This window comes from Anomaloglossus baeobatrachus, chromosome 7, assembly GCF_048569485.1.
Source record: "Anomaloglossus baeobatrachus isolate aAnoBae1 chromosome 7, aAnoBae1.hap1, whole genome shotgun sequence".
Classification (NCBI taxonomy): Eukaryota; Metazoa; Chordata; class Amphibia; order Anura; family Aromobatidae; genus Anomaloglossus; species Anomaloglossus baeobatrachus.
In genome coordinates this window covers 279,187,775-279,201,828 of record NC_134359.1, presented here as the reverse complement: position 1 = coordinate 279,201,828, position 14,054 = coordinate 279,187,775, and the positions used below count along the sequence as shown (strand labels likewise).

Genomic DNA, 14,054 nt, shown 5'->3' with positions numbered 1-14,054 from the left:
TGTGGAGAGGGGCGGCCCGTGGGAGTTCCCAAACAAAAGTGCGGGAAACAGCGTCCCCTCTGTGCCTATTGTGAGGGCTGGAGTATGTAAAAACGACTCCAGCCCTCAGCGCTGATGCACTGACCAGCGTCCCGCCCCTCTCCTGACTGGCAGGTCTGGGGGCGGGAACGAACGGAACCAGGCCGCAAAAGCCGGGGACTCGAGTTATCAGCGCGGCCGCCGTAAAAGCGCGGCCCGCGCTGAAGTCCCCGGCGCACCACAAGTGCCAGCCGCGCCGCAGTCCCCGCGGCCGGCGCGACCGTTCCCCAAAAGTGTGCCCGCTTCAGCGAAGCTGAAATGAGGCCATGGCACAAGCGCCGCAGCGCTGATGTCCCCGGCGCACTACAACACCCAGCATGCTGCGGTGTGAGCAGGGCCATGTCCCTGATGTACTCCGCTCCAATCCAGCATCTTCTCCAGGGGCTGTAGATGGAGCACGGTCTCAGTGCCTGGAGACCAGTAAATCCCACTTCACCCAGAGCCCTGTAAAAAGGGATGGGGAAGGAATCAGCATGTAGGCTCCAGCCTCCGTACCCGCAATGGGTACCTCAACCTTACAAACACCTCCGACATACAGTGGGGTGAGAAGGGAGCATGCTGGGGGCCCTGTATGGGCCCTCTTTTCTTCCATCCGACATAGTCAGCAGCTGCTGCTGACTAAAAACAATGGAGCTATGCGTGCGTGTCTGACCTCCTTCGCACAAAGCTAAAACTGAGGAATCCGTACTCCTACGGGAGGGTGTATAGCCAGAAGGGGAGGGGCCTTACACTTTTAAGTGTAGTACTTTGTGCGGCCTCCGGAGGCAGTAGCTATACACCCACTTGTCTGGGTCTCCCAATTAGGAGCGAAAAAGAAAAGGAATTTACGGTAAGTAAACAAAATTCCCTTCTTCTTTGTCGCTCCATTGGGAGACCCAGACAATTGGGACGTCCAAAAGCAGTCCCTGGGTGGGTAAAATAATACCTCGTAATAGAGCCGTAAAACGGCCCCTTCCTACAGGTGGGCAACCGCCGCCTGAAGGACTCGCCTACCTAGGCTGGCATCTGCCGAAGCATAGGTATGCACCTGATAGTGTTTCGTGAAAGTGTGCAGGCTCGACCAGGTAGCCGCCTGACACACCTGCTGAGCCGTAGCCTGGTGCCGCAAAGCCCAGGACACACCCACGGCTCTGGTAGAATGGGCCTTCAGCCCTGAGGGAACCGGAAGCCCAGAAGAACGGTAGGCTTCGAGAATTGGTTCCTTGATCCACCGAGCCAGGGTTGATTTGGAAGCCTGTGACCCTTTACGCTGGCCAGCGACAAGGACAAAGAGTGCATCCGAACGGCGCAGGGGCGCCGTACGAGAAATGTAGAGTCTGAGTGCTCTCACCAGATCTAACAAGTGCAAATCCTTTTCACATTGGTGAACTGGACGTGGACAAAAAGAAGGTAAGGAGATATCCTGATTGAGATGAAAGGGGGATACCACCTTAGGGAGAAATTCCGGAATCGGACGCAGAACCACCTTGTCCTGGTGAAACACCAGGAAAGGAGCTTTGCATGACAGCGCTGCTAGCTCAGACACTCTCCGAAGTGATGTGACTGCTACTAGGAAGACCACTTTCTGCGAAAGGCGTGAAAGAGAAATATCTCTCATTGGCTCGAAGGGTGGTTTCTGAAGAGCCATCAGCACCCTGTTCAGATCCCAGGGTTCTAACGGACGCTTGTAAGGGGGGACTATGTGACAAACCCCCTGCAGGAACGTGCGTACCTGTGGAAGTCTGGCCAGGCGCTTCTGAAAAAACACAGAGCGCTGAGACTTGTCCCTTAAGGGAGCCGAACGACAAACCCTTTTCCAATCCGGATTGAAGGAAGGAAAGAAAAGTGGGCAAGGCAAATGGCCAGGGAGTAAAACCCTGATCAGAGCACCAGGATAAGAATATCCTCCAGGTCCTGTGGTAGATCTTGGCGGACGTTGGTTTCCTGGCCTGTCTCATAGTGGCAATGACCTCTTGAGATAACCCTGAAGACGCTAGGATCCAGGACTCAATGGCCACACAGTCAGGTTGAGGGCCGCAGAATTCAGATGGAAAAGAAGGGAATTTTGTTACTTACCGTAAATTCCTTTTCTTCTAGCTCTTATTGGGAGACCCAGACGATTGGGGTATAGCTACTGCCCTCTGGAGGCCACACAAAGCACTACATCAAAAGTGCAAGGCCCCTCCCCCTCTGGCTATACCCCCCCCGTGGTATCACGGGTTCTCCAGTTTTAGTGCCAAAGCAAGAAGGAGGAAGCCAATAACTGGTTTAAACAAATTAACTCCGAATAACATCGGAGAACTGAAAAACCGTTCAACATGAACAACATGTGTACCCGCAAACAACAAAAAAACATCCCGAAGGACAACAGGGCGGGTGCTGGGTCTCCCAATAAGAGCTAGAAGAAAAGGAATTTACGGTAAGTAACAAAATTCCCTTCTTCTTCAGCGCTCTATTGGGAGACCCAGACGATTGGGACGTCCAAAAGCTGTCCCTGGGTGGGTAAAGAAATACCTCATGTTAGAGCTGCAAAACAGCCCTCCCCTACGGGGGTGTCACTGCCGCCTGCAGGACTCTTCTACCTAAGCTGGCATCCGCCGAAGCATAGGTATGCACCTGATAATGCTTGGTGAAAGTGTGCAGACTGGACCAGGTAGCTGCCTGGCACACCTGTTGAGCCGAAGCCTGGTGACGTAATGCCCAGGACGCACCCACGGCTCTGGTTGAGTGGGCTTTTAGCCCTGAAGGAACCGGAAGCCCCGCAGAACGGTAGGCCTCTAGAATTGGTTCTTTGATCCATCGAGCCAGGGTGGCTTTAGAAGCCTGCAACCCCTTGCGCGGACCAGCGACAAGGACAAAAAGTGCATCGGCACGGCGCATGGGCGCCGTGCGGGAAATGTAGATTCTGAGTGCTCTCACCAGATCTAGCAAACGTAAGTCCTTTTCATACCGGTGAACCGGATGAGGACAAAAAGAAGGCAAGGATATATCCTGATTAAGATGAAAAGAGGATACGACCTTAGGGAGAAACTCCGGAATAGGGCGCAGCACTACCTTGTCCTGGTGGAACACCAGGAAGGGAGCCTTGGATGACAGAGCTGCCAGCTCAGACACTCGCCGAAGCGATGTGATCGCAACAAGAAACGCCACTTTCTGTGACAGCCGAGAAAAAGAAACTTCCTTCAGAGGCTCGAAGGGCGGCTTCTGGAGAGCAACTAGTACCCTGTTCAGATCCCATGGATCTAACGGCCGCTTGTACGGGGGCACAATATGACAGACCCCCTGCAGGAACGTGCGCACCTTAGAAAGACGTGCTAGACGCTTCTGAAAAAACACGGATAGTGCCGAAACTTGCCCTTTAAGGGAGCTGAGCGACAAGCCCTTTTCTAACCCCGATTGCAGGAAGGAAAGAAACTTGGGCAATGCAAATGGCCAGGGAGACACTCCCTGCGCAGAGCACCAGGATAAGAAAATCTTCCACGTTCTGTGGTAGATCTTAGCCGAATTCGACTTTCTAGCTTGTCTCATTGTGGCAACGACTCCTTGAGATAATCCTGCAGACGCTAGGATCCAGGACTCAATGGCCACACAGTCAGGTTCAGGGCCGCAGAATTCTGATGGAAAAACGGCCCTTGGGACAGTAAGTCTGGTCGGTCTGGCAGTGACCACGGTCGACCGATCGTGAGATGCCACAGATCCGGATACCACGACCTCCTCGGCCAGTCTGGAGCGACGAGTATGATGCGGCTGCACTCGGATCTGATCTTGCGTAGCACTCTGGGCAAGAGCGCCAGAGGCGGAAACACGTATGGGAGCTGAAACTGCGACCAATCTTGAACCAAGGCGTCTGCCGCCAGAGCTCTTTGATCGCGCGACCTCGCCATGAATGCCGGGACCTTGTTGTTGTGCCGGGATGCCATTAGGTCGACGTCCGGCACTCCCCAGCGGCGACAGATTTCCTGAAACACGTCCGGGTGAAGGGACCATTCCCCTGCGTCCATGCCCTGGCGACTGAGGAAGTCTGCTTCCCAGTTTTCTACGCCTGGGATGTGAACCGCGGATATGGTGGATGCTCTGTCCTCCACCCACGTTAGAATGCGCCGGACTTCTTGGAAGGCTTGCCGACTGCGCGTCCCTCCTTGGTGGTTGATGTATGCCACCGCTGTGGAGTTGTCCGATTGGATTCGGATCTGCTTTCCTTCCAGCCACTGTTGGAAGGCCAGTAGAGCAAGATACACTGCCCTGATCTCCAGAACATTGATCTGAAGGGTGGACTCCTGCGGAGTCCACGTCCCCTGAGCCCTGTGGTGGAGAAATACTGCTCCCCACCCTGACAGACTCGCATCTGTCGTGACTACTGCCCAGGATGAGGGCAGGAAGGATCTTCCCTGAGACAATGAGGTGGGAAGGAGCCACCATTGTAGGGAGTCCTTGGCCGTCTGGGAAAGCGAGACTTTCCTGTCCAGGGACGTTGACTTCCCGTCCCATTGGCGGAGAATGTCCCATTGAAGTGGGCGCAGATGAAACTGCGCAAAGGGAACTGCTTCCATGGCTGCCACCATCTTCCCTAGGAAATGCATGAGGCGCCGCAAGGGATGCAACTGGCCCTGCAGGAGAGATTGCACCCCTGTCTGTAGTGACCGCTGCTTGTTCAGCGGAAGCTTCACTATCGCTGCTAGAGTATGAAACTCCATGCCAAGATACGTTAGTGATTGAGTCGGTGATAGGATCGACTTTGGAAAGTTGATGATCCATCCGAAAGACTGTAGGGTCTCCAGCGTAGCATTCAGGCTGTGCTGACATGCCTCTTGAGAGGGAGCTTTGACCAATAAATCGTCTAGGTAAGGGATCACCGAGTGTCCCTGAGAGTGCAAGACTGCTACCACCGCCGCCATGACCTTGGTGAAGACCCGTGGGGCTGTCGCCAGACCAAATGGCAGAGCTACGAACTGAAAATGGTCGTCTCCTATCACAAAACGTAGAAAACGTTGATGTTCTGTAGCAATTGGCACGTGGAGATAAGCATCTTTGATGTCTATTGAGGCAAGGAAGTCTCCTCTGGACATTGAGGCAATGACAGAACGCAGGGTTTCCATCCGGAACTTCCTGGCGTGCACATGTTTGTTGAGCCGTTTTAGGTCCAGAACAGGACGGAACGAGCCGTCCTTTTTTGGAACCACAAAGAGATTGGAGTAAAACCCTTGCCCTTGTTCCTGAGGAGGGACTGGGATCACCACTCCTTCCGCTCTTAGGGAGTCCACCGCCTGCAGCAGAGCATCTGCTCGGTCTGCATGTGGGGAGGTTCTGAAGAACCGAGCTGGAGGACGAGAATTGAACTCGATTCTGTACCCGCGAGACAAAATGTCCGTCACCCACCGGTCTTTGACCTGTGACATCCAAATGCCGGAAAAGCGGGAGAGCCTGCCCCCGACCGGCGATGCGGAGGGAGGGGGCTGGAAGTCATGAGGTAGCCGCTTTGGAAGCGGTACCTCCATTTGCTTTCTTGGGGCGCGTGTGAGCCCGCCACGAATCTGAGTTTCTTTGCGTCCTCTGAGTCCCTTTGGACGAGGTAAATGGTGTCTTGCCCGAACCTCGAAAGGACTGAAACCTCTGCTGCCACTTTTTTTGCTGAGGTTTGGTTGTTCTGGGTTGTGGTAAAGAGGAGTCTTTACCCTTGGACTGCTTAATGATATCAGCCAATGGCTCGCCAAACAGTCTATCTCTAGATAAAGGCAAACTGGTTAAACATTTTTTGGAACCAGCATCTGCTTTCCAGTCCTTTAACCACAAGGCTCTGCGCAAAACTACCGAATTGGCGGACGCCATTGAGGTGCGACTGGTAGATTCTAGGACCGCATTGATAGCGTAAGACGCAAACGCCGACATCTGCGTGGTAAGGTGTGCCACTTGCGGCACTGCTGGATGTATGATAGCATCCACTTTTGCTAAGCCAGCTGAAATAGCCTGGAGTGCCCATACGGCTGCGAATGCCGGAGCAAACGACGCGCCGATAGCTTCATAGACAGATTTTAACCAAAGGTCCATCTGTCTGTCATTGGCATCTTTAAGTGAAGCGCCATCCTCCACTGCAACTATGGACCTAGCTGCGAGTTTGGAAATCGGGGGGTCTACCTTTGGACACTGTGTCCAGCGCTTGACCACCTCAGGGGGGAAAGGGAAACGCGTATCTTTAGATCGTTTAGAGAAACGCCTTTCTGGGTGAGCGTCGTGCTTCTGGATTGATTCTCTGAAGTCAGCGTGATCCAACAAAGCACTCAATTTACGCTTGGGATAAAGGAAACGAAACTTCTCCTGCTCCGCAGCCGCCTCTTCTGCTGAAGGGGCTGGGGGAGAAATATCCAACAGCCTATTGATGGCTGAGATAAGGTCGTTTACCATGGCATCCCCATCAGGAGTATCCAGGTTGAGAGGGGTTCCAGGAATGGATTCCTGATCACTCTCATCAGACGCATCACAGGGAGACTGATTGCGCTGAGACCCTGAGCAGTGTGATGACGTCGAGGGTCTTTCCCAGCGAGCTCGCTTAGGGTGGCTGGGGCTATCATCTGAGTCATAATCCTCGGCCTGTGAAGCCGGGGACCCCCCTGTGGGCTGGATTAATTCCAAGTGAGGGGGACCTGAGGACAGAGGCCTCGCCGTGCCCAAAGACTGAGCCCCATGCATAGATTGCAAGGTTTCAAGGATTTTTGCCATAGACACAGACATATTATCAGCAAAAACTGCAAAGTCTGTCCCTGTCACCGGGGCAGAACTTACAAGCGTCTCAGCCTGGGTCACTACCTCTCCTGACTCCGGCTGGCGAAGCAGCACCGGGTCGGAGCATTGCACACAATGGGGGTCATCGGAGCCTGCTGGTAGATTAGCCCCACATGCATCACACGCAGTATACACAGCCCTAGCCTTGGCAGCCTTGCGTTTTGAGGATGGCATGTTGTTGCTTCCACAGAGGGATCTGGGAGATGCAGCCAGAAGCGACCTCACAGTGCAAGAAATACAATATCTCTATATCCTACACAGTACACCGATACACCGTGAGGCACTAGAGGGACCAGCACAGAAAAATCGCTTACCGCCCGCTTAAAAAGCGGGTGTGTGGTCGCCAGATAGCCCCTAGTCCAGGTCTCCCAGAGCCTTGCGTCCTTCCTCCAGCCAGACTGCATGTAATGGCTGCCGGCGTCCTGAGAGAGAAGGGGGGCGGGCCCTGGGCGTTCCTGGCTAAGAGCGGGAAGCCTGCTTCCCTCTGTGCCTAGTGTGAGGGCTGGAGCATGTAAATCAGGCTCCAGCCCTCGTCGCTGCTAGCGAACAGCGTCTCTCCCCTACCCTGAATGACAGGGTGGGGGCGGGAACGAATCGGAGCTGCCGGCGTCCTAGGCCCAAAAAGCCGGGGACTCAATTTATAACCGCCGCCGCCGTAAAAGCGCGGACGGCGGATCCCCGGCGCACCACAAGTCACAGCAGCGCCGCCCGGTCCAGAGGGGGTCGGCGCTGCGTTCCCATACACAAAAAATCCCCCAGTAATCTGTAGGGACACTAACTCCAACGTAGCCAGCCCGGAGTGTGTCTGTGCCTGCCGGGGACACAGAGTACCTGTATGATGCAGGGCCTGTCCCTGATCGTACTCCTGCTCCGTCTCCATCAGGTTCTAATGGGTCTGTGGATGGAGCCCGGCGTCAGAGCTGAGAGGCCGGCAGGATCCCACTTCCACAGAGCCCTACCAGGGGATGTGGAAGGAAAACAGCATGTCAGGCTCCAGCCCTGTACCAGCAATAGGTACCTCAACCTTACAACACCATCCAGGGGTGAGAAGGGAGCATGCTGGGGACACTATATGTGTCCTCTTTTCTTCCATCCGAAATAGTCAGCAGCTACTGCTGACTAAAATCTGTGGAGCTATGCATGGAATGTCTGACCTCCTTCGCACACAAAGCTAAAACTGGAGAACCCGTGATACCACGGGGGGGGTATAGCCAGAGGGGGAGGGGCCTTGCACTTTTGATGTAGTGCTTTGTGTGGCCTCCAGAGGGCAGTAGCTATACCCCAATCGTCTGGGTCTCCCAATAGAGCGCTGAAGAAACGGCCCTTGAGACAGCAAGTCTGGTCGGTCTGGTAGTGCCCACGGTTGGCCCACCGTGAGATGCCACAGATCCGGGTACAATGACCTCCTCGGCCAGTCTGGAGCGACGAGGATGGTGCGGCGGCAGTCGGACCTGATCTTGCGTAACACTCTGGGCAACAGTGCCAGAGGAGGAAACACATAAGGCAGTTGAAACTGCGACCAATCCTGAACTAATGCGTCTGCCGCCAGAGCTCTGATCTTGAGACCGTGCCATGAATGCCGGGACCTTGTTGTTGTGCCGGGACGCCATTAGGTCGACGTCCGGCATCCCCCAGCGGCAACAGATCTCTTGAAACACGTCCGGGTGAAGGGACCATTCTCCTGCGTCCATGCCCTGTCAACTGAGAAAGTCTGCTTCCCAGTTTTCTACGCCCGGGATGTGAACTGCGGATATGGTGGATGCTGTGGCTTCCACCCACAGCATAATCCGCCGGACTTCCTGGAAGGCTTGCTGACTGCGTGTTCCGCCTTGGTGGTTGATGTATGCCACCGCTGTGGAGTTGTCCGACTGAATTCGGATCTGTTTGCCTTCCAGCCACGGCTGGAACGCCTTTAGGGCTAGATACACTGCCCTTATCTCCAGAACATTGATCTGAAGGGAGGACTCTGTTCATCAATTTCCTCCTTCGCACAAAGCATAAAACTGAGGAGCCCGTGATGCACGGGGGGGTGTATAGGCAGAAGGGGAGGGGCTTTACACTTTTAAGTGTAATACTTTGTGTGGCCTCCGGAGGCAGAAGCTATACACCCAATTGTCTGGGTCTCCCAATGGAGCGACAAAGAAAGAAAAACATGAAGGACCTTATAGGAAATCTGTCTGATGGGTGATGCAAGATTAAACCATGTGCCAGGTATACATGAGCTTTCAGAAATGGCATCAATTATGCCGGTACTGGTAAGGCAGGGATTATATGTGGGGGCAGTGTCGACACCTAGTGCACTTGTCAGGTTATTAACATCACTGAACAAACAATACAATCATACAACGCTGCACTTGTAATTATATAAACAATGGAAGAGATCAGATTCCAGGCGCACCCTCAGTATTGTGTGAGGTCAGAAGAAACAAACAATTAAGTTCACAAATTACCAGAATGGAGCGACAATGCCAAGTTGGGTCTCGTTCAAGCCAATGCCAAATTTAGGATCGTCAGCCATGATTCTGTAATCACAGCACAAGGCCATGAGGCAGCCGCCGGCCGGGCTGGAACCCTGTGTAATAAAAAAAAGTGTGATTAGCTCCTTATATTGAAGTCATATTGTTACAGGTTTCTACAAGGAACACCAAAAAACTGAGCTGTAACAAACAAAACAAAAAAAAAACAAAACAAAAAACAAACACAGTAAGGCTGTGTGTGCACGCTGCGTTTTTTTTAACGCTGCGTTTGTGCGTTTTCTGGCCGCTAAAAACGCACAAAAACAAAACGCATCGGTAAAACACATGCGTTTTTACCGCGTTTTGATGAGTTTTTGATCTCTGCGTTTTTCCAATACATTGCATGGGGGGGAAAAACGCAGAAAAACGCAGGAAAGAATTGACATGTTCGTTCTTTTTTAAGCTCAAAAACGCAGCTTAAAAAAAAGTTGTGTGTGGACAGCAAAAATGAAAACTCAGACTTTGCTGGGGAAGCAAAGTCATGCAGTTTTGGAGGCCAAAACCGCCCCCGAAAAACGCACTGTGTGCACATAGCCTAAACATGAAACGTTCCAAGCATGTAAATGGCAGCCTCTAGACAAAAAAAAACAAAACAGAAAAATTGCTATAGAGAACTAAACACTTACATTGATGGCTGCGATCGTAACCATATTGGACCCGTATAACTTCAGCCACATCTCCTGCACAGCTCTCCAGAACGCAGCATAGTGCTCTGCACTTTTCCCACACATCTCTGTGATGTCCAACCCAGCAGAGAAAACTTTAGGAAATGCCTGGGAGAAAAAAAAAAAAATTATTATAGGTATATGAGCACGATGGGGGCATATAGCAGGATGGGAGTATATGAGCAGGATGGATGGGGGGGGGGGGGGAGGGTATATGAGCAGGATGGATGGGGGAATATGAGCAGGATGGATGGTGGGTATATCAATAGGATGGGGGTATATGAACAGGATGGGAGTATATGAGCAGGATCGGGGTATATGAGTAGGATGGGGGTATATGAGCAGGATCATATACAAGGCAGGAGGATCATTACCAGGATGGGGTACCTTAGTAGAGAATTTGGGGACATTACCCCCATAACAGTGTAAGCAGCAGATCCTTGCCCCATAACAGTGTGTCATGACCACATTTTTTTTGCTTAAAGTTTTATTTTCCTCCTCTAAAACCAGGGTGCGTCTTATATTCCGAAAAATAAGATAGATAGATTATATATAAATATAAATAAGAGAGAGAGACACAGAGAGAGACACAGAGAGAGACACAGAGAGAGAAAGAGATCTAATACAGGTCCATGTCCATATCCATATACTGTATATGTGTATTTATGTATTTCTTTGTGTTTCACTTTGAGACCTGTAAATCTTCAATTTTTCCATTGGTGAACACGTGTGAGCTTTTTTTTTTGCATTGCTCATATATGTAATAGTTCCATTTTGAAGGTATACATGCATTGATCACTTTGTCTTTATTTATTTTGGCAGGTGAGGGGGCTGCGAGTGTCTAATGACCACAGTATTACAGCATATAATTCAAATGATGGTAACTATTGTTAGGGTGAACTCTTAATCAGAGATCACTAGTTGCCTACTGCCTGGCCTAATTGGTATAGACCAAGTGCATGCGTAAAGAATTCACACCAGACAGTCGGATATGAAATCTCTTCTTGGTCACAGTAAAAAATGGCACCGAACAGAACAAGAGAACCCGTGCGGTCTCTGATATAGGCAAGGGGCATACACAAGTTCAGATATGCCCATTTAGTGGGACAGTTCATGGGCTAGCCAATGGGAAGATCTTTGTTACTGTTGATGGGCGGGTCTGACTTCATTGGATCAGTCCTTGGTGATAGTGATGGGAGGGACGTCATCTGGTGGATCCATGCTGATGGTAGGGTCTGTGATTTCATCGGGGGCCATCTTTGCTTCCTCTGAAGAGTGACTGGCTTATGTATAGAGAATTGATTTAATTGAACACACTTCTCACAGTGCCATGGCAGTCCATTGGCACCCATTGATCATATTGCAGGGGACCGATGGGTGCACAAAATGGCACGCTACTCAATTTGCATACCTTCAATTCCTCTATCAGTGTCATTTAAGCATTAATAGCAGATGATACTGATAGAGGTGAATGCACGTGAAAACAGCTTTTGAGGGGTGTGTGTGTGTGTGTGTGTGTGTGTGTGTGTGTGTGTGTGTGTGTGTGTGTGTGTGTGTGTAACCATGCACATCTGTGCCATTGAGGTGCTGGTGATTAGACTATCCCCATCGATATCGATGTGATATCCTAAGAGCAGTTTATCAATATTAAAGTCCCGGAAAAGCCCATTAAAAAGGGGCTTCACTGTATTAAATCATACATTACATTAGTGTAGGTACAAGTTGTAGCACCTACAGAAGTTAGGATAACCCCCCGGCAGCCGCGGTCGATTTCCAGCTTCTCCAGGCTAATAGAGAATTCTGTTAGGACGTCCAGGCTCAGGCTGTTCACTGGAGGGTTCTTCATTTTCATCACTGCCACCCCTGAGAAACAAACAAAGACACATTATTTCTTCATTATTAGAAACATGAGACTCCAGCAGTGACCTTTGATCAAAAAGCAAAATCACCCCCAGCGGTAACCTGACCAGGATATAGCAGCAAGCTAATCCGGAGATAAGGATGGAGGGGAGCACATCTATAGCACGGCATCAATATGGAAGCAGCCTCATAAAAACAATTGTGGCAAAACAGCAACCACTGTTTAAAGACCATTGAAATTGAATAATATAATATATATATATATTTTTTTTTTTTTTTAATTTATATAGCGCCAACATATTCCGCAGCACTTTATAATTCAAATACTAAATATTATTACATTTCTTTAATTTAATTTTGACTGTTGTTGCAAGGTATTTGATTACCTTTACTGCTAATATGAGCAATGCTGAACATTCATGCTATGGAATCGTAATGTATGCATTTTTATAAGAGTGCTTTCCTCTCCCCATTCAGTTGTCCCGTTGGAACATCCCTCAAGACGGGATTCGGACGCATGTGCCGACGGGGCCATTGACTATAATGATGCAGACGGACTCCCCGTGTGCTCGGTCGTGCACCAATTTTGGGAGTATACCCCTATTGAAGGAGGACACCCAGACGTAGTAGACTGCCTCCAATAGGTGTGTACCCCTGAAAATGGTGCACAACACAGCACACTGACTGTCTGCACCATTATAGTCAGCGGGCCCGTCAGCGCATACATCAGAATCCCATTTTGAGGGGATTCGGACGAAAGCCCCAATAGGAGCACTGAATGGGGAGAGGAATTAAGTTTAAAAACACCCTAAGGAATTTTACAAAGGTGTAACTTTAATTACAAAATATATGTTTCCCATAGATAAAAAGCTGAACCCATAATATTCAGAGGGATACTGAAAATATGTTATGTCAGAAATAAAAAAAATATATATAAATTGGGGCACATGGATCCCCAACAAAAGTATTTGGTTCTGGTTTCAGTTTTATTTAGATGGGCTGCATAAAATATTTAGTCACTTCATGGACAAAATAACTGGGGCACCTACAGGAGCTTTTATGACATTATGGGAAATAGAAAAGGGCCTTCTCCAAACTGTTTCCTAAAAATCTGGAAATTTCTCCAGTGTCTTTTATTACAGGACACCCTAGTATTGGTGAGATCTGCACCGCCAGCTGTTCTGTCACATTAGTAAAGGAAGATGGAATGGTGGGGAACCAGAGGTGACAACCGACGCGGGCGAGGGGGGCCCAAGGTGACACCAACCAACGCGGGCGAGGGGGGCCCAAGGTGACAACCAACCAACGTGGGCGAGGGGGGCCCAAGGTGACAACCAACCAACGCGGGCAAGGGGGGGCCCAATGTGACAACCAACGCGGGCAAGGGGGGGCCCAATGTGACAACCAACGCGGGCAAGGGGAGGCCCAATGTGACAACCAACGCGGGCGAGGGGGCCAGAGTTATACTCCCAGGGGCGACAGGATATAAGCCAGGTAGACTGGAACCGAATGAAAAATCTGAATTCAATGGTTAAGAGGGTGTCTGAATACGTTTATCCATATAGTATATATATTCCTGTAACTGTATTTGGCTGCCATACCTGTTGATTCATCCAATTCTACCAAAATCTTCTCATTACTGAATGCTCTCCGACTCTGGTAGTGTTGCCATGATGCCAGCCCACCTTTGTGGATGTAGAACGAGCCTGTAAAATAAGTAAATACATATTAATAAAGACCTTACCCACAGTCACAACCTAATACGCCAAAAGCTTATTACACCCATACCCATGGGGAGGGGAGGGGGGGGGGGGGGGTAATAAGAAAAAAAAAAAAAAAAGAGGAAAAAAAAAAAAGACATAAAAAAAAACACACTTTATCCAACAATGTGGACTTAGAAAAGGTTAGGCGAAGATTCCCCTAGCAGTGGAAACCCTTAATAGAAGCGCCTCAACCTCCAGATTATTCCCATTTCTTCGTATAACTGCCCGATATACCTCCTTGAGAGGAAAAAAACGTGCAAACTTTACAAGCGTGTCCGAATATTCAGCGTTATCTATATCAATTGCTATCGCACAGTGACCTCCAACAGTATGACCTGTGCTGTGCCAAAAGGAGCGGTCGCTCTGCAGACACTATTCGTCCTGGAAATTCGATTACAGAATTCAGAGACGTCATT

The 14,054-nt window shown here is 50.3% G+C and overlaps 1 protein-coding gene across 1 annotated transcript in view; it reads right to left on the bottom strand.

Annotated features, from left to right (window-relative positions):
• The window catches only part of ECI1 (enoyl-CoA delta isomerase 1), a 48,662-nt gene that overhangs the window by 31,708 nt on the left and 2,900 nt on the right, over positions 1-14,054 (bottom strand). The window contains exons 2-5 of the mRNA XM_075319390.1: positions 13,477-13,581; positions 11,751-11,878; positions 9,977-10,123; positions 9,285-9,406 (exon numbers count right to left, since the gene is read on the bottom strand). Coding sequence (XP_075175505.1) covers positions 9,285-9,406; positions 9,977-10,123; positions 11,751-11,878; positions 13,477-13,581 — 502 coding nt within the window. The remainder of the gene's footprint in view (positions 1-9,284; positions 9,407-9,976; positions 10,124-11,750; positions 11,879-13,476; positions 13,582-14,054) is intronic.